The 21113-nt window shown below is 37.3% G+C and overlaps 1 protein-coding gene across 1 annotated transcript in view; it reads right to left on the bottom strand.

The window, feature by feature from the left end:
• Positions 1 to 21113, bottom strand: part of LOC142486439 (M1-specific T cell receptor alpha chain-like) — a 75752-nt gene that overhangs the window by 30239 nt on the left and 24400 nt on the right. Inside the window, exon 3 of the mRNA XM_075585033.1 lies at positions 12163 to 12214. Within this exon, the coding sequence (XP_075441148.1) occupies positions 12163 to 12214 (52 nt within the window). The remainder of the gene's footprint in view (positions 1 to 12162; positions 12215 to 21113) is intronic.

Below are 21113 nucleotides of genomic sequence, written 5' to 3'. Positions count from 1 at the left end.
TCTGACTTAATAATACTTAATACGATGGGTTAATCGTTCTTTAACAGTGAAGGAATTAAATCCGTCTTCAACCATGTGGTGGAAACTTGGGCAAAACGACGGGACCCCTTTTATTTTTCGTAATTTCTTGCAGAAAAATCCCTCCATTTTTATGAAAATGTGCGCAATTATTGATCTGTCACAGGACATTATTACACATTAGAATGATTTGATAATCTGATATTCTTTGGAATTGGTGACGGTGCGATGACCTCATCAACTGCATAGTTACAAAATGGCGTTTAGCGCAGAAGAGAAGCATGTTATAAAGTGCTTGAGACAGAGCAATAACTATGGTCCAAAACGCTTCTACAAAATGTTTCCTGGTAGATTTGTTGGTCGCTGGAGACTGAAAAAACAAACACATCTGTATAGTTCAGGAATGGGAGTCAGGAGTGGGAGTCAGGAGTGGGAGTCAGGAGTGGGAGTCAGGAGTGGGAGCAGCTGGACCAGCATTATCAGTATGCAATCAGACAGCGGCGTTCTCATTTTCGGGCGTTTCAGCAGAAGGAGGAGATATTGAACACACACCAAACCATATATTTAACGCAAACTTTATAGTAATCTTAGTGTTTCAGATCAGATTACAACAGTTTAACACATTTACGAGCTACGAAGGAAAAACTTGTATTTCTCCTGTAATGAACATGAAGCTCCCGCAGTGTACCTGGTACTTGTTGACATAATACAGTGACATCAATTTAGTTATCAGTTGATTGCCCTGATTGTGCTTCTTTTATAGTGTTAAACTAAATAACAGAGCTACATTTGTGCAGTTTCCATGGGGACTAAGTGAGAAATATATCAAATATGATGAAAAACTAAAGGGGTCCCTTTTCCCCTGAACACCTTGTAGTATATTTACTTTCGCTGATTTAGTGGGCATCTGAAATATGTATTTATCCATGTTTCCCACAAACCTGTCTCATTTGCACATGTAATTATAATTTATACGTATATGGCAGACCATTCTCTTGGCATTAATGTTGTATATCTTGTGTTTCTCTGACAGTGTACACAGAACTGTACAAGGTACAGAGTTAATAACAACTCATTTAAAATCTTAGAATCATGTTGTGATCCTTGTTCTGTGAGATATTAAAGACCTTTGTCAGGTCCCTTGCACCTAATTCTCTTTCCATAGTCTTCGTCTTCAGACTTTTCACCCTTTGTGTTTATTGGGGTTTAATAAGGCTCTTTAATAGGAAGTGACCGTTTCAAAACGACCAAGAGGTGACACAAATGTAAAGAAATATACACAACTAATGTAAATGTTCATATTTACGGCTGTGAAGCACTATGTACATTAATGGTGCTATATAAATAAAGACATACATACATACATACATACACGTGTATTACTGCTGTGAAGCGCTATGTACATTAATGGTGCTATATAGACATACATACATACATACATACATACATACATACATACACGTGTATTACTGCTGTGAAGCGCTATGTACATTAATGGTGCTATATAGACATACATACATACATACATACACGTGTATTACTGCTGTGAAGCGCTATGTACATTAATGGTGCTATATAGACATACATACATACATACATACACGTGTATTACTGCTGTGAAGCGCTATGTACATTAATGGTGCTATATAGACATACATACATACATACATACATACATACATACATACACGTGTATTACTGCTGTGAAGCGCTATGTACATTAATGGTGCTATATAGACATACATACATACATACATACATACATACACGTGTATTACTGCTGTGAAGCGCTATGTACATTAATGGTGCTATATAGACATACATACATACATACATACATACATACACGTGTATTACTGCTGTGAAGCGCTATGTACATTAATGGTGCTATATAGACATACATACATACATACATACACGTGTATTACTGCTGTGAAGCGCTATGTACATTAATAGTGCTATATAAATAAAGACATACATACATACATACATACATACATACATACATACATACATACATACACGTGTATTACTGCTGTGAAGCGCTATGTACATTAATAGTGCTATATAAATAAAGAAAAGATGAATGACCCCGGGGCAACTTCGGATTTTCTTAACGAATTTAATCAGCCCAAAAAAACACAACGTTTCATCCTTCCTAGAGGACTTTTTCAAGTGACTGGCTGCCAGGGTGAAACGTTGTGTTTTTTGTGCTGATTAAATTCTTTAAGAAAATGCGAACTTGCCCCGGGGTCATTCATCTTTTCTCCATATACCTGATTTTTTAGGCAGATATCCCTGAACCAGGAGCACCGCTCTTTGCAAGTATTATTGATTTTGTTATATTTGGTGTGCAGCTTCTCTTGTTATATTGCTATATAAATAAAGACATACATACATACATATTTATGGAGTAACCTTGCAATTTGTTCAGCCCTGAGCATTAAACAATTCCATGCATAACACAGAAATGCAATCTTATTACTGAGTTGTGGCTACTACCAGTTACACAAATAGAAGTATTTTTGCGTTGGTTCCACTGTGTGATAAATAAGTCACATAATGGTGATCATTTCCTATTACAGGAGAAGAAACAGTAAGTGACTTACTTGGAATCACTTTTAATTGTGTCCCAGCTCCAAAGATCATCTTTCCCCAGCCAGAGCCACTAGTCACACATTCACTGCTGGCTTTACACAAATCTACTTCCCCCAGTGATGCACAAAGAGGCTTCACAGCTCCAACACCAAGCCCCAGATATGCCAGGTGTATATCACTAGGTCCTTGTGAGGTTTGCTGATTCCTCAATTCTGGGAATATTTCCCTCACTTCTGTATAATGTTACTATCTCAGTATAGCACAGTGTTCAACTAACCTCATTGGTAACATATAGTAATTAATGGGATGTATCAATGTTTGTGTATTTTACTGTTAATTGTCTCCACTTTTTATGTCAGTTAATCTGCCAGGTCTGACCTTGGTTTAACCTTCGCTGGAGGTTACATGTATCATGCTGTATAAACAGTTTGTTACATTTGATGCAGATTAAAGGCTGGGAATAGTGTGTAACCAGCATGCAGCACATTGCAGTTTTCTTAATGATTATATTATTATGTGGGCTGAAAAGATCATGAATAAAAGCAGCTGTACATTATGTGTGTACAATACAATGTGTCCTTAGTGTCATACAGCCCCACAATGCAATATCCGAGGGACTGCTGCCATCAGGATAAATAGTTATTAGAGGAAGAACAGGTTTGGGATACTCACTTGGAATTACAGTTATCTGTGTCCCAGAACCAAATGTGTATTTGTATCCAGCATTATGCACAGTAACACACAGCTCTACAAGAACAAGCTGGCGTGGCTTCAATTCATGCTTCATGTACTAATGTGCTGAGCTTGGGTTTGGATGGTCAGATGCAAGATATAGCACTGGACAGGGTACATCCTTATAAACAGCGCAGACACGTACAGATATATACACATGTATAAAGAAACTTTCAGAACAATAAATAAAATGAAACATTTGAACCTAACACATAACACCTAACATGCAGTAAGGACACTGCTTTGGTAAAACCCTTTCTCTCACCGCCTCAGTGCAGGGCTGGATTGTAACATTAATCCCTCTGGGTGAGTTATACAAGCCTTGTCACATAGAGTTACTGCGGTACCGACTGGCACCTGGACCTATCCCCTATCTCTGGAGAAATATATACCACCACCGATCTGTGGTGCTGCAATATGATAGCTACACTAGACAGACAGACAGAGACAGACACAGACAGACAGACAGACAGACAGACAGACAGACAGATAGACTCCACAGCCAAGAGAAGAGGATCCATGATATATGGTATTTTGTAATGAGATTGGCCCTCACTAATTACATAAGATAACGTTTGTAAGGATAAAGAAATACAGACTTACTCGGTTTCACATTCAGCTTGGTCCCTTTCCCAAATATAAGCTTATTGCTGCCAGAAGTAGCACAGTGCTCAGTGTCCCTACAATAAGCTGGGACCTGCACACAGGGGCAGCACCCGGGGCTCTCACAGAAAAGCTGCCTCAGGAACGTCTCATTTACAGTACACCATTAGCAAAGTTATGTCCATAATAGTATAATATGGAGACAGGGGGAGATTATGGGGGGATATTTAAATTTTGAAGGAGAGAAACTATAATGTTCAGCCAATCCAACATATTGGACATTCTCACACTATTAAATTATCAGTATTACTCTTATGCAGTGAGACATGTATAAAGGGGACAGTATTTACACAAACCCCAAAGGGAGGATATTTGGGGCATTTTCATTTTGCCTTACTGTATCCAGCACATTCTGTCTGATTCACGCGCAGCCCCTAGTACACAGTTTGTTAGTTGAGTGTGTTACACTTTCCAGCTATTTTTATATTGTGTGTGTTTTTCTGGTTGGTTTTGTTTTCAAAATCTTGTGTCACAATACTAGTAGGAATAAAGCAACATTGTCATTTGAATTAATGTGGTACATGAAAATGAAGCAGATTTAGTCATTTTAACTTTAATGTTCAATATAAAAAAGTGATGTTCTTAATGTTATGTTGTAATTTCAGTGAGAAAACATAATTAATGTCTTACTTGGATTAACATTTAGCTTTGTCCCATGTCCAAAGATCATCTTTCCCAAGTTGCTGCCAGTATTCACACACTCACTCACAGCCTTACACAAACTAGCAATACTTTCCTGTGTCATATTAGGAAACATTAAGCAGTTTCAGTTTGGGATGGATGGTGTGTGTGTGTATATATATAATACGTGGCAGCCCCTAGAACTATTTCTGAGCATTTTCCCCTTTCCCCTCATTTCCTCACATAGAAATACAGACACACTTCTTTCTATATGTTGAAGCCTCTGGTGAAAGAAGCAGGAATTACATGTTATGTTTATTTATTTACAACCTAATCGTCTTCTTTTATTTAACAAGAGATTTATTGTAAGAAAATTCTCATGGTGGCATAGAAACTGATCGCAGATTCTGATCACCTGTTATTTGCTATTTTCCTATACATACACCTACAATCATAAATCATGAACATTCAATATTTTATTGCATGGGCCGAACTATCTCTGCTGGGAGGCCGTGCCCTGCACCTGCTACTCTCTAAGAGAAAGGACTTTCTCACTTCCACCGTTAGAAAGATGCTGGAGTTTCTTGTTACTGTACACATGCTCCCCTCCTGCACCTCCTAATATCCTAGATGTATTTGCAAGCCTCCATCATATCCCCCCATCTCCTTAATATCTTACACACATTTCCCTTTCTGTTCTTGCAGCATAAACCTTATAAATCTGGTAACCTGAGAGCTTTATTATCTCAGTATAATGTGCAGGTGGAACTGAGCTCAATAACACTACTTCTTAATAGCATTAACTATGAGTATTGAAAAGTATGCATTTCTGTTTTTAATATAAAACACCCCTATTACATACTGTACATGCACAGTATTAGGCTATCACACAATCCTTAAACACTGAGCACTTACTTGGTTTCACTACTAATTGTGTCCCCAGGCCAAAGGTGAGTTTGTTGGCATTTGTATTCACACAGTGTGTAATCCCATAGCACAAAGTGGAAGAGCTGAGCATCTTTATACAGATATTCACCAATTACACAGATTATATCATCCCAGAAACACCTAACTCATTCATCTAACTGTTAATGTATTAATACTCCTCTGACATTGTTACTGTTAATGTATTAATACCCCTCTGACATTGTTACTGTTAATGTATTAATACCCCTCTGACATTGTTACTGTTAATGTATTAATACCCCTCTGACATTGTTACTGTTAATGTATTAATACCCCTCTGACATTGTTACTGTTAATGTATTAATACCCCTCTTACATTGTTACTGTTAATGTATTAATACCCCTCTGACATTGTTACTGTTAATGTATTAATACCCCTCTGACATTGTTACTGTTAATGTATTAATACCCCTCTGACATTGTTACTGTTAATGTATTAATACCCCTCTGACATTGTTACTGTTAATGTATTAATACCCCTCTGACATTGTTACTGTTAATGTATTAATACCCCTCTGACATTGTTACTGTTAATGTATTAACACCCATCTGACATTGTTACTATTAATGTATTAATACCCCTCTGACATTGTTACTGTTAATGTATTAATACCCCTCTGACATTGTTACTGTTAATGTATTAATACCCCTATGACATTGTTACTGTTAATGTATTAATACCCCTCTGACATTGTTACTGTTAATGTATTAATACCCCTCTGACATTGGTACTGTTAATGTATTAATACCCCTCTGACATTGTTACTGTTAATGTATTAATACCCCTCTGACATTGTTACTGTTAATGTATTAATACCCCTCTGACATTGTTACTGTTAATGTATTAATACCCCTCTGACATTGTTACTGTTAATGTATTAATACCCCTCTGACATTGTTACTGTTAATGTATTAATACCCCTCTGACATTGTTACTGTTAATGTATTAATACCCCTCTGACATTGTTACTGTTAATGTATTAATACCCCTCTGACATTGTTACTGTTAATGTATTAATACCCCTCTGACATTGTTACTGTTAATGTATTAATACTCCTCTGACATTGTGACTGTTAATGTATTAATACTCCTCTGACATTGTTACTGTAAGGATGTCCGGGTATTCATGTTGAATTCTTGCAAACCTGCATTACCTCTGGAAATCCCTTTATCTTCTGTGTCTCGGGTTACAAAGTGAGATTGTTACTTTATCAGGAAGTCATTACTTGTGTGTAGTAATGCACAGTGTATAAGTACACACTGCTCTGGATATTGTGTATAAGCATCTCTCTACTCCTCATATAACACTAACTGTCATACAATAAAAGCCCTCACACATGTCACATTTGTCTGAGACATTTGGTCAGTCTGGCTTTCATTTGACAGTTAAATCCCAAAAAGATTGGACAGAAAGACCTTTCCCTTTAGCAGATATTGGGGGAGAGATTATATGAACATGTTCCAGTGCCTGACAGACAAGGGGAGATCTTACTGGGTATAACACGCAGTCTTGTGCCTGTTCCAAAGGTGAGCTTGTTACCTGCCCCTGTATACACACATCACTTCTCATCATAACACAAACCCGTGCTACAGATCTACAGTGGGACTGAGTACTGTTACTGCAACAGCTTCATCAATCCCCCACTCCCCAACAACTGCTTTCTGTCCATACACATAGAAACCTGATAATTATACATATATCATTGTTATACTCTGCTTTACAAATACAATATATACACCCTTTAGGTATATCAAATGAAATATTTTATATATATATATATATATATATATATATATATATATATATATATATATATATATATATATATATATATATATATATATATATATATATATATAAAATAAAGGGTTGAAATATGATTTCTTACTTAAAAAAAACATTACACATGAATTTCCCCCGCCCATTTTATACTGTTTCAGAGAGAATATCTTTAGTGGGAATGGAATTTTGGGAATTCATATTATGGATGTTAGAAAGTTTGGGGGTTTCTGTTGGAGAACAGAAGGTATTGGTTAAAATATTACCAACATCTAATTCCATTTTCTTACATTATAAACCCTTCTTGATATTTCATTTCAAATAGTAAAATCTTTTCATAACACTGAGAATTTCAGGGGCATACACAGTATGGCACTGAGAACAGGGGCACATACTTACTAGGTTTTACATCCAGCCTGGTCCCTTTCCCAAAAGTCAGCTTGGTGTAACTGCTAGTAGCACAGTGTTAGCTGCCAATTCAAAAAGGCTCCACACTCTCTAACAGAACTGCTCAGGCTATTACAGGGAGGGCAGTGAGGGGCAGGGATTGGGCTGGGGGACTTTGGAGTTGGATGCTGGTTGTGAATCTCTGATTGGAGCAACGTGGAAGATCCTGGTAGATGTTCTTGATTAGACTGTTATATGAAGCTCTTGTATAGGGACATTTATAGGAAGCATTACAATGTTGGGGCAGTAAAGAGATTACAAACTGCAAACAATCAAACATGGAAACTCTTCAACAGCTCCCTCACCAATTACATATTTACACAACAACAACTGCCTGAATATCAGATGACACATGTTAATATAAAATGAAATTGTAGGGAGGGTATATAATATGTATTTATACAGAGAGAGGGGGAGGGTGGATTAGGTTTACTGGGTTTCACATCCAACCTGGTCCCTTTCCCAAATATAGGCTTATTGCAGCCAGTATTAGCACAGACTCAGCCTTTCCCTAAACCTGCACCGAGCAGCAGATCACACAGGCTGCTCCCAAATAATGTGCAGCTCAGACCCAGCCTGTCTCACCTGACTTTACATCACTCAAGTTATACCTTTTATAATAATTACATATTATAATTATATGGTGAGTACTAAATATCATATGTACTGAGGTCACAAGGAGCCAGGGAAGTGAATATACTGACTGCAGATACATTTTTAGAGCACATTTAGCTGCCAATGGCTACAATTCACCTCCTGGTGTTTTGACCTTGGTCTTTAACTTTATATTGGGTGAAGTTATCAATGTTTATATTGGAGCAAAACGCCAACTATTAACCAAAATAATTGCATTATTTACAATGAAACACTGTTTTAGCACAGGTAACGTAAGTGCAGTAGACTGTTTAAGGGTTTTATTATTTTACACGTTAGTTATTATTACACCTGAGTCCCACATTAACACTGCACATTACAGAAAGGTGACAGGTGACAGGTGGAACCTGCGGTCCTTATAACAAGTAAAACCTCATTAATAGGCTGTAGTGACCATTTCAGAAAAGTTCTCAGCGGAAAAAGGGCTTGTAATGTATCTCTCCATAATCTCACCGTGAGTCCCACATCCTTTCAGTTAATGTGAATATATACAGGGATATATACAGGGACAGTGATGGACAGGTGCATACACATTGGGGGCTTTTAGACATAGTAACACTTACTTGGTAAAACCTTCAGCTTTGTCCCACTCCCAAAAGTGAGTTTGACGTTATTATTGGCACAGTAATATATATCATAACAAAAAGCCAACACCTGCTCACTCCTATCCCATCATCATATCCAATATCCAATAAATCTCAGGCTTGGTTTTATTTGTTTCTTTGCTGCTTTTGTTCTGATTTTTCACTTGTGTTTTATTCTTCCCAACAACCAACTATACTTTCACTTAAATTTACTTTCATCCAATTATATGTCTTAATTCCATTCTACAAACCAAATATAATTATCCCAAAGCTCCCTTAATGCAGAACATTTAATAATAATTGCTGTTTTTCTACCTCATGTATAACAAACATTACAATGTTTTCTGTCTGGATTTCTTGTGACATTTACATTTATATTTTGGTTTTATGTTCACAAATAAAGCAGAATAACATTACTTTCTGCTTTGTACTTACTTGGTAAAATATGTAGTCTGGTTCCCCTTCCAAATATAAGTTTATCAGCCCCACTATATACACAATGATATGTCTGATGACCAAAACAAATTTCCTCTAACTTACTAAAGATTTGTCACATAATTTTTTCAAGTCACAGTATAACAAGGCACATAGGTTATATATAGTACATTCTCACTTACTGGGCGTTATGTACATAGGTTATATATAGTACCTTCTCACTTACTGGGCGTTATGTACATAGGTTATAGTATATTGTCCCACTTACTGGGCGTTATGTACATAGGTTAAGCAATTTGGGGATATGGATATGGATACGTTAAATTGAGATAGCAGAACATTAAAAAATAGCGACCTTCTGAGGATCTACTTCTAAATCTGGTCCCACTTTCAAATATAAGTTTATCATATAAGTCTGATGCCAAAAACAAAGTCTCCTCTAACTTCCTAAATGCCCAGATTTGTTACATAATTTGTTTCAGGTCACAGTATAACAATGAACATAGATAATAGTAAATTACAATCTCACTTACTGAGCGTTATGTACATAGGTTACAGTATATTGTCTCACTTACTGGGCGTTATGTACATAGGTTATAGTATATTGTCTCACTTACTGGGCGTTATGTACAATGTTGTTCCCTCCCCAAAGATTAACTTTCTGCCAGCGCCAGTATTCACACACTGCTACATCCCTGCACACAATGTGCTACATACAGAACCTGTAACCATCAAGATGTAACTGGCACCCAATGTTAGTTATTGTTTTTATGACATGACCCATAATGTGACAATCATACTGGCACTTACTGGGTTTAACAGACAATACTGTTCCTCTCCCGAAGATGAGTTTATTTGCAGATCCGAACCCCACAGTGACATCCTCAGTAACACAAACCCCGGAACCCAGCACCTCAACTTCTGCTACCAGGAACTGCCCCTGTGCCAGACACTTACACACTGGGACCTATCAGCAGCTGTAACTTCAGCCACAACAGGGAAACCATTCACAAATGAATAAGTCTTAAATAAAGTCTACATGCTTTCACTCTATTCAGTATAACTAAGTCAACGAGGCACTCAGGGGGTAGGTTACCGCTAGATAGAATGAGACATACAATACACAGTTGCAATAACTCACATCCTCAGTGCTATTAACTTGTTGCAATTTCAAGAATCCAAAGTTTTCTCAAAATCTGTTCTGGCTTTTATACAGTTACAATACAGAACTTCCCATGTACTGTAACATCACTAATTAGCTGTGTTTTTATTCATTGTGGAGACCTGTTTATTTCCTCATTTAAGGGTGAGGAATATATGACAATAATTAAGACAAAGCTATAAAGTACAAATTAAACCCCACATTGTCCTGTGTCAAATGTGATCAGAGATTTACTGTTAAACTAGATGAATGTGTGTAATGTGGAAGCTCAGTATTATGTATGAAAATAATTCCCTGTAATGTTATTGCCAGTACAGAAATACTTACCGGGTAACACAGAGAGTACTGTCCCTGCTCCAAAAGTATATCTATAGTTATTATTCCCACAGTAATAGGATCCCCAACAAAAACCTCTAATCCACCAACACAGTCACTGTATATACTGTTTTGCTTTTGGGGTGACTTTGATAAATAGACCCCGTGTTATTTACTTGTTTCCCCTTTCATATCACGATATCTGTAGAGTTTTGCACATTTTTCAGGACCATCCTTAGGAAAGTCTGTGTCTCCCCTCTTTATTATCTAAGGGTAAGTAATATTATAATGGGAACAGACTCACTGGGTTTAAGGGTAAGTAATATTATAATGGGGAACAGACTCACTGGGTTTAAGGGTAAGTAATATTATAATGGGAAAAGACTCACTGGGTTTAAGGGTAAGTAATATTATAATGGGGATAGACTCACTGGGTTTAAGGGTAAGTAATATTATAATGGGGATAGACTCACTGGGTTTAAGGGTAAGTAATATTATAATGGGGATAGACTCACTGGGTTTAAGGGTAAGTAATATTATAATGGGGATAGACTCACTGGGTATAAGGGTAAGTAATATTATAATGGGGATAGACTCACTGGGTTTAAGGGTAAGTAATATTATAATGGGAACAGACTCACTGGGTTAAGGGTAAGTAATATTATAATGGGAACAGACTCACTGGGTTTAAGGGTAAGTAATATTATAATGGGAATAGACTCACTGGGTTTAAGGGTAAGTAATATTATAATGGGAACAGACTCACTGGGTTAAGGGTAAGTAATATTATAATGGGAACAGACTCACTGGGTTTAAGGGTAAGTAATATTATAATGGGGAATAGACTCACTGGGTTTAAGGGTAAGTAATATTATAATGGGGATAGACTCACTGGGTTTAAGGGTAAGTAATATTATAATGGGAATAGACTCACTGGGTTTAAGGGTAAGTAATATTATAATGGGAATAGACTCACTGGGTTTAAGGGTAAGTCATATTATAATGGGGATAGACTCACTGGGTTTAAGGGTAAGTAATATTATAATGGGAACAGACTCACTGGGTTAAGGGTAAGTAATATTATAATGGGAATAGACTCACTGGGTTTAAGGGTAAGTCATATTATAATGGGGAATAGACTCACTGGGTTTAAGGGTAAGTAATATTATAATGGGAACAGACTCACTGGGTTTCACGCTGAGTTTGGTTCCGTTTCCGAAGGTGAGTTTGTTGAGGTTATTACACAGTAACAAGATGCGTTACAAGATCTCCTGCTTCTTTCTCAGCACTTACACACCCTGACAAGCAGCTGAATAACTGCATCGCTGTTAATAGCGAACGGACATTATTGTTGCATCTTGTTAGCTTTGAGGATCCCCATTAATAATAAGAAAAATAACTTCTGTTCCCTATTTTGGGACATAACGTTATTGGTCTGAGATCTGCCCCTAGATTGGTAACTAATGCTATAATGCAAGTTAAATGGCAATTCTATAGATTTCGGTTATCGGTATTCTTGGCAATTACAAAATAGCTCAAATAAACTGTATTTTAATAACTTTAGTTCAGCTGTTAATATGTGAATTAGTAAAGTGGCAGCACACCAGACTGTGTGCTCTGAAATAGATTCACTTAAATGCACACCACTAGCAATTTAAAATATAACTTTTAATAATATTAAAAAGTGCATTTAAGTGCATTTCTCTCAGAGCACAGTCTGGTGTGCTGCCACTTTACTGATTCACTTTCAGTTCACAGTTGCACCCCCTTATCATGATGTTTACTGATTATTTCACTTATTAGTATGGTTTCTAGTTGATCACTCCCTATCACCAATCCTTGTTGTCATTAATATGTGAAAACTGATAAAAAGATTCCACCTTTCTTCCTATCTGTAATGTTTCATCCCTAAAATACATGTAAATACTGTCAGTGTTATAGACATTGCTGATAATTATATTATTTCATCAATGTCTCCCTTACATTAAACGTCTTACTTGGTTGAACGGTTAATTTTGTTCCTCTTCCAAAGATGAGTTTATTGACACCTCCAGTATTCACACAGAAATAAACACCTTAACAAATATCTAAGCCCCTGGGCAGGGATTTCCTGTCCTACTGTCTGATCTTGTTTGTTGCACTTATTGTTGTATAATTCCTGGTACTGTATTGTCTCTTTGGGAATAGCTGAGTACACTGGGTGCTTTATATATAAGGATATACATATATCAGTGATGGGGACAATACGACGCTGTATTCACAGTGTGATATTTTCTATGTAAAGAGGGTTTAACACAGAGCAGGTTCTGGACAATGAAAGAATAATACTCTGTTCACAATACTCCCTGCTGTATGAGTATTATAATTATACTCGTACTTACTTATGAGAACTGTCACTTTAATCCCTCTCCTAAATGTTACTTTGTAACTTGCAGTACTCACACAGCAGCACCCAGCAATACACAATGCCTGACACCAAATACACATTGTAGCAATATACCATATACCTGTGTGTGTGTACAGTATGTATAGATTGATAGATAGATAGATAGATAGATAGATAGATAGATAGATAGATAGATAGATTGATAGATTGATAGATTGATAGATAAATAGATAGATAGATAGATAGATAGATAGATAGATAGATAGATAGATAGATAGATAGATAGATAGATAGATAGATAGACTCCACGGCCAAGAGAAGAGGACCCACGAGATGTGGTATTTTGTAATGAGATTGGCCCTCACTAATTACATAAGATAACGTTTGTAAGGATAAAGAAATACAGACTTACTCGGTTTCACATTCAGCTTGGTCCCTTTCCCAAATATAAGCTTATTGACGCCAGAAGTAGCACAGTGTTCAATGTCCCTACAATAAGCTGGGACCTCACACAGGGGCAGCACCGGGGGCTCTCACAGAAAAGCTGCCTCAGGAACGTCTCATTTACACCATTAGCAAAGTTACGTCCATAATAGTATAATATGGAGACAGGGGGAGATTATGGGGGGATATTTAAACTTTGAAGGAGAGAAACTATAATGAACAGCAAATCCAACATGTAGGACATTCTCACACAATTATCACTGTTACTATTATGCAGTGAGACATCTATAAAGGGGACAGCATTTACACAAACCCCAAAGGGAGGATATTATCATTTTGCCTTACTGTATCCAGCACATTCTGTCTGATTCAGCGCAGCCCCTAGTACACAGTTTGTTAGTTGAGTGTGCTACATTTTACAGCTATTTTTATATTTAGTGTGTGTGTTTTTCTGGTTAGTTTTGTATTCAAAATCTTGTCTCACAATACTAGTAGGAATGAAGTGATGTTATAATAACTTAAATTGTTATCCAACGTTTCACTTTACAATGAATGGCATATCCAACTATTTACAATGCAACCCTACGGGCCGGTTTTGGACCCCGGAATGCTCACCGCCACTGGTAAACATGGGACTCACTATCCAACGCTCACCGCCACTGATATACATGGGACTCACTATCCAACGCTCACCGCCACTGGTAAACATGGGACTCACTATCCAACGCTCACCGCCACTGATATACATGGGACTCACTATCCAACTCTCACCGCCACTGGTAAACATGGGACTCACTATCCAACGCTCACCGCCACTGATAAACATGGGACTCACTATCCAACTCTCACCGCCACTGGTAAACATGGGACTCACTATCCAACACTCACCGCCACTGATATACATGGGACTCACTATCCAACGCTCACCGCCACTGATATACATGGGACTCACTATCCAACGCTCACCGCCACTGATATACATGGGACTCACTATCCAACTCTCACCTCCACTGATATACATGGGACTCACTATCCAACGCTCACCCCCACTGATATACATGGGACTCACTATCCAACTCTCACCTCCACTGATATACATGGGACTCACTATCCAACGCTCACCCCCACTGATATACATGGGACTCACTATCCAACTCTCACCTCCACTGATATACATGGGACTCACTATCCAACGCTCACCGCCACTGATAAACATGGGACTCACTATCCAACGCTACTTCCAGGACGCTTCAGTTGGATAGCCGAGGACTGCCGGAATAGTGCATGGTAAGCAGCATTATACATATGAATTGTTACAGACACAGTCTTTGTCCATATGAGATTACAATGTATGTATTTTTGGTGCCTAAGGCACAGGGAGAATCAGGTTCTTGCCAAGGTCACAACGAGCTGACACTGGGGGTTGAACCAGGTTCAGTCAGAGTCAATGTTCTTGTATGTATTTAATAATTCATAGAGTGATACTTACTGACTTTAACCTCCAGCTTTGTACCAGAGCCGAAGACTAATTTGTTGGCATTTCCTCCATAGTCACAGTAATATAACGCCCTACACAAACCCTGCATAGTATATCTCTTCATGTTACAGGTTAAATCAAAATATATTACAAAATGAATGTAAATATATAACAATCCTGTATAATTGTTCCTTAGTTTCAAACATTATAAAGGATGTATAAGGCATACATACTTTGTGTGAAAACAGCATTATATTAAAAATGTCTCTAGTTCTTAAGTGTTAAAGCAGCAAAACATGTGACATCTTATTTGTTGTTTTCTAATAAATCAGTTCTGTAATATTAGATAATAGTGACTTTTTTTTATTCAACTCTTAATGCCATTTTTAATGATTTTTAAAGCATCCTTTGATTTCTAAAGCAGGTTGTAACCAACCACCCAAGTTGCAAGATCTTTGCAACACTTTCCTGTTTGGGATACTCTGTTGCAAATGTTCCCAGCAGTTTGAGCTGTACACTGTAACAATAGATAATGTCACCTTAGTAACATAAGGATACATTGTAGCTGTTGAGTTACAGTAACTGAATCCGCCATTATGTGAGGCACACAATCAGAATTTTGACAGATTTATAACAGGAGCGCCAAACGATTGCCAGTTTATGTAAGAATGTAGAATTATACATTGTTACATGTTTTATATATACAACTAATTTTAAAAAGAAAGAAACATGTGGAAAGTATTATTGCTGCTTTAATTTATCTGCCGGGTCTGACCTCGGTTTAACCTTCTCTGGAGGTTACATGTATCATGCTGTATAAACAGTTTGTTACATCTGATGCAGATTAAAGGCTGGGAATAGTGTGTAACCAGCATGCAGCACATTGCAGTTTTCTTAATGATTAGATTATTATGTGGGCTGAACAGATCACTAATAAAACCAGCTATATTGTTGTATGTGTGTACAATACAATGTGTCCTTAGTGTCATACAGCCCCACAATGCAATATCCGAGGGACTGCTGCCATCTCTTAGTGTTATTAGGATAAATAGTTATTAGAGGAAGAACAGGATTGGGATACTCACTTGGAGTTACAGTTATCTGTGTCCCAGAACCAAATGTGTATTTGTATCCAGCATTATGCACAGTAACACACAGCTCTACAAGAACAAGCTTGCGTGGCTTCAATTCATGCTTCATGTACTAATGTGCTGAGCTAGGACAAAATAGTGCAAAAGAGACCTGACACCCAGTCATATAAAAGTTTTGGCATTACAAAATCATGTAGACACAAACGCTATCAACACTACTTCTCCAATTATTTTTGTACGTTTTATTGGAGGAAAAAAAGCTAAATCTGAATTTGGAAAGTAAAAATGACCATAAAGAGCCATTATAATTCTTCCATGGCCGGGAACACCAGTCTAGTCTTAATTAACCATGAGCATGTTAAGGAGGATGAGGATAAAAACCCGACATGTGAATATTTCTTAGAAAGCAATTGTGATCATAACAACTAAGGAGGGGAATTTGAAGAAAGCAAAGTTTAATTTCCAAGTGAACTTCTTGGGTAAATTCCTATTCCACTTGACTGATTTGGTGCAGGATGGGACTGTAAAACACTCCTGCAGCTTGGGTGGGTTAGCACGGATACAGACATTAACTCAAATGCAATCATCTTTTATCCACCGATCTGTTTGTCAATATGAGAGAGAGGGAGAGAGAGATAGATAGATAGATAGATAGATAGATAGATAGATAGATAGATAGATAGATAGATAGATAGATATGCTCCACAGTCAAGAGAAGAGGATCCATGATATATAGTATTGTGTAATGAGATTGGCCCTCACTAATTACATAAGATAACGTTTGTAAGGATAAAGAAATACAGACTTACTCGGTTTCACATTCAGCTTGGTCCCTTTCCCAAATATAAGCTTATTGCTGCCAGAAGTAGCACAGTGCTCAGTGTCCCTACAATAAGCTGGGACCTGCACACAGGGGCAGCACCGGGGGCTCTCACAGAAAAGCTGCCTCAGGAACGTCTCATTTACACCATTAGCAAAGTTATGTCCATAATAGTATAATATGGAGACAGGGGGAGATAATGGGGGATATTTAAACTTTGAAGGAGAGAAACTATAATGAGCAGCAAATCCAAAATGTAGGACATTCTCACACTATTAAATTATCAGTGTTACTATTATGCAGTGAGACATGTATAAAGGGGACAGAATTTACACAAACCCCAAAGGGAGGATATTTGGGGCATTTTCATTTTGCCTTACTGTATCCAGCACATTCTGTCTGATTCACGAACACAGAACTGAAATGTTAGGGATAAAGTTACTTTAGCATTTGCTATTTGCACACCCGTGCACATGTCTTAGTGACACAGTTTGTCAGTTGTGTGTGCTACATCTTTTCAGCAATTTTTTTTAAATAAGTGTGTATTTTTTTATAACTAAAATATTTGTAGAACTGAAGTGACATCTCCAAGAATCACAGGGGTATTACATTAATAGGAAGCAGAACAGATCAGTGGGTTTAGAAAAAGTATATTTCTTACTTGGATTAACTGTTAGCTTTGTCCCATCTCCAAAAATCATCTTTGTCCCAGAATTCACACACTGACTCGCAGCTTTACACTAACTCACAAAACTTTGCCTTCACCTTATTAGGAAACTGTAAGGAACGCAGTTTCAGTTTGGGGGGGGGGGGGGGGGATGTATAATATATTATATACGTGGCAGCCCCTAGAACTATTTCTGAGCATTTCCCCCTTTCCCCTCATTTCCTCACATAGAAATACAGACACACTTCTATATGCTGAAACCTCTGGTGAAAGAAGCAGAAATAACATGTTATGTTTATTTATTTACAACCTAATCTTCCTCGTCTTTTATTTAACAAAAGAGATCTACAGTATTGTAGGGACATTTTCATGGCGACACAGAAACTGATAACAGTTGCTGACCCTCTATATAATTACTCTATACTTAGTCTTCAAATCATGAATCTTCCTTCTTCCTGGACATTTATTATTTATTCCTCCCTGTCCTGAAGACTTTGGGGGTTGTTTTAGTGCATTGTCACACTAGCTATTCTGGGAGGCTGTGTCATTCTTCAATACTTATAGTTCCCTTTCAGCACAAACCTTATGGATAACCCTCACTCTATATCTTTAGATTTAACTGACATCCCAACTTCTTCGTAACATTGACCGATGGGTATTGCATTAAGGCCAAAGTGTAGATTTCTTGGTTAGGGTTATAATGTAAAAAGCCTCTAAAACGTATATTAGACAATAACACACAATCCTTAAACACTGAGCACTTACTTGGTTTCACTACTAATTGTGTCCCCAGGCCAAAGGTGAGTCTGTTGGCATTTGTATTCACACAGTGTGTAATCCCATAGCAAAAAGAGGAAGAACTGAGCATCTTTATACAGATATTCACCAGTTACATGGGTATAATGTTCCAGAAACACCTAACTCATTCCAGAAAACAAGCAGCTGTTAATGTATTAATACTCCTCTTTGTAAGGTTGGGGTGTCTCAATACTGTATTAATATGGAACTCTTGCAAACCTGCACTATTGCTGGGAATGGGGAATGCTGGGATTACACAAGTGTAGCCTGTTTTGTAGCAAAGATTTGACGAGGACTTGGTTTTAGCAATGTATCAACAACACTACAATAGTTATTCACTTATGGAGGATGGACAGAAATGCTCAGAAATGCCAGTTTAACCCCTGCTCGGTGTCATCTCTAGAAAATCACTTGTCCCATGTTACAAAATGAGACTATAGCCTTTTTGTTAAACTGCTCTGGATATTGTGTATCAGAAACCTTACACAACATGCCTGGGTGTATCTGCCGACCCTGAGAAAGTACAGGGCAACAGTAACTTCGTAAGGGGCTTTACATTTACTGCAACAGCTTCATCACTCCCCCACTCCCCAAAAACTGCTTTCTGTCCATACACATAGAAACCTGATAATTATACATATATCAGTGTTATACGCTGCTTTACAAATACAATATATACATCCTTTAGGTTTTAAAATAACATGACTAAAGTTTGTTTTAATGTAATAGCCATTCCTAACAATCTGAACAAATAAGTGGCATTACATATGGATCTCACGACATCTTATACTGTTTCTGTGAGAATATCCTTAGTGAGAATGGAAATAATGTTACATTTGGGAATTCATAATCTGGGGGTTTGCAGGTTTGGGGGTTTCAGTTGGAGAACAGAATTTATCAGGTATTGGTTAAAAAAGTATAAATCTAATATAAATATATTTGAATCTCCTTACATTAATAACCCCCCAGTCATATGGTATTCTAAATAGTACAATCTTTTCATAGCACTGAGGCATTCAGTGACACATACTGTACAGAGCACAGGGGGAAATACTTACTGGTTTTACATTCAGCTTCGTCCCTTCTCCAAAAGTGATCTTACTGCAGCCAGTATTAGCACCGACTCAGAGCCTTTCCCCAAACCTGCACCGAGCAGCAGATCACACAGGCTGCTCCCAAATAATGTGCAGCTCAGACCCAGCCTGTCTCACCTGACGTTACATCACACACGTTATACCTTTTATAATAATTACATATTGTAATTATATGGCGAGTAATAAATATCATATGTACTGAGGTCACAAGGAGCCAGGAAAGTGACTATACTGACTGCAGATACATTTTCAGAGCATATTTAGCTGCCAATTGCTTCAATTCCCCTGCTGGTGTTTTGATATTGGTCTTTAACATTATATTGGGTGAAGTCTCACCCTGACTTTACATTACACAAGTTTATATAACACGTTTATATTGGAGCACGATACCACTTATTAACCAAACACAATTAATTAATTTCAATGTAACACCGTTTGACACAAAAATAATTAAGTGAAAAACAGTTTCTAAAAGGAACATTATTATCCCTAATAGAATATCTAAGGGTTTTATTATTTTACACATTAGTTATTATTACACCTACTTGGCTTTATGTTGAGTTTTGTTCCTTGCCCAAACTGAAGCTTATTCCGTGTCCCTGAGTCACACAGTAACACTGCACATTACAGAAAGGTGACAGGTGACAGGTGGAACCTGCGGTCCTTATAACAAGTAAAACCTCATTAATAGGCTGTAGTGACCATTTCAGAAAAGTTCTCAGAGGAACAAGGTCTTATAATGTATCTCTCCATAATCTCACTGTGAGTCCCACATCCTTTCAGTTACTGGGAATATATATAGGGATTTATACAGGGATATACACAGGGACAGTGATGGACAGGTACATACACATTGGGGGCTTTTAGATATAGTAACACTTACTTGGTAAAACCTTCAGCTTTGTCCCACTCCCAAAAGTGAGTTTGACGTTATTATTGGCACAGTAATATATATCATAACAAAAAGCCAACACCTGCTCACTCCTATCCCATCATCATATCCAATATCCAATAAATCTCAGGCTTGGTTTTATTTGTACTTTTGTTCTTTTTTAACCTGCGTTTTATTCTTCCCCAAAACCAACCAACCAACCATTCTTTCATTTACATTTAAATTTACTTTCATCACATTACATGGCTAAATTGAACTCGACAAATCGAAATATAATTATCCCAAAGCTCCCTTAATGTAGAACATTTAATATTAATTGCTGCTTTTCTACCTTACATATAACATACATTACAAAGTTTTCTGTCTGTATTTCGTGGGAAATATACATTTATATTTTGGATGTATAATCACAGATACAGCAGAGTAATATTACTTTATGGTTTGTACTTACTTGGTAAAATACTTAGC

The sequence above is a fragment of the Ascaphus truei genome, unplaced genomic scaffold (genome assembly GCF_040206685.1).
Source record: "Ascaphus truei isolate aAscTru1 unplaced genomic scaffold, aAscTru1.hap1 HAP1_SCAFFOLD_867, whole genome shotgun sequence".
NCBI lineage: Eukaryota > Metazoa > Chordata > Amphibia > Anura > Ascaphidae > Ascaphus > Ascaphus truei.
This window is presented reverse-complemented; position numbering and strand designations above follow the sequence as displayed.